General features: G+C 45.7%; 1 protein-coding gene across 1 annotated transcript in view; it reads right to left on the reverse strand.

Moving 5' to 3' along the window:
• The window catches only part of LOC119594418, a gene marked incomplete at its 5' end in the record, with an annotated part of 5,195 nt that overhangs the window by 3,788 nt on the left and 947 nt on the right, over window positions 1-460 (reverse strand). Inside the window, 2 exon segments of the mRNA XM_037943480.1 lie at window positions 74-198; window positions 327-460. Coding sequence (XP_037799408.1) covers window positions 74-198; window positions 327-460 — 259 coding nt within the window.

Genomic DNA, 460 nt, shown 5'->3' on the forward strand with positions numbered 1-460 from the left:
TTTACTACCTGGAGACCATGGAATAAAACCTTGGGATTATATACATAACAAAAAATAAAAAAAAAATACTCACTGCCTGACTCTGACCGACAGAGCTCCTGTGATGGTTGGGGGGTTAGTACTGATGAGGAGAGTTCGTGCGCAGTTCTCCTCCTCCCGCTTCAGGTGTATCTTCAGCAGATCTCCTTCAAGTTTCACCTGCAGAAGAAAAGGAAATTAAGAATAAGTAATCAGGTCCGCTCTTTGGTACACTTCCTTTACACCGGGCGTTTATGACTTTACTAATGCTGCCGGACCCAACAAAGGCTATTTAAACCTGAACTCACCCCACCCTGCTTTGGCTTTATCTTCCCCTTCTTCTGCTTTGGTTCCTCGGAGGACTCTTCATTCCTCTTGCGTTTCTGACCTTCTGCCTTTGCTGTGTTGTTCACTACTTCCGTTTCCTCTGCTGTCGGTGTGG

The sequence above is a fragment of the Penaeus monodon genome, chromosome 33 (assembly GCF_015228065.2).
Source record: "Penaeus monodon isolate SGIC_2016 chromosome 33, NSTDA_Pmon_1, whole genome shotgun sequence".
Classification (NCBI taxonomy): Eukaryota; Metazoa; Arthropoda; class Malacostraca; order Decapoda; family Penaeidae; genus Penaeus; species Penaeus monodon.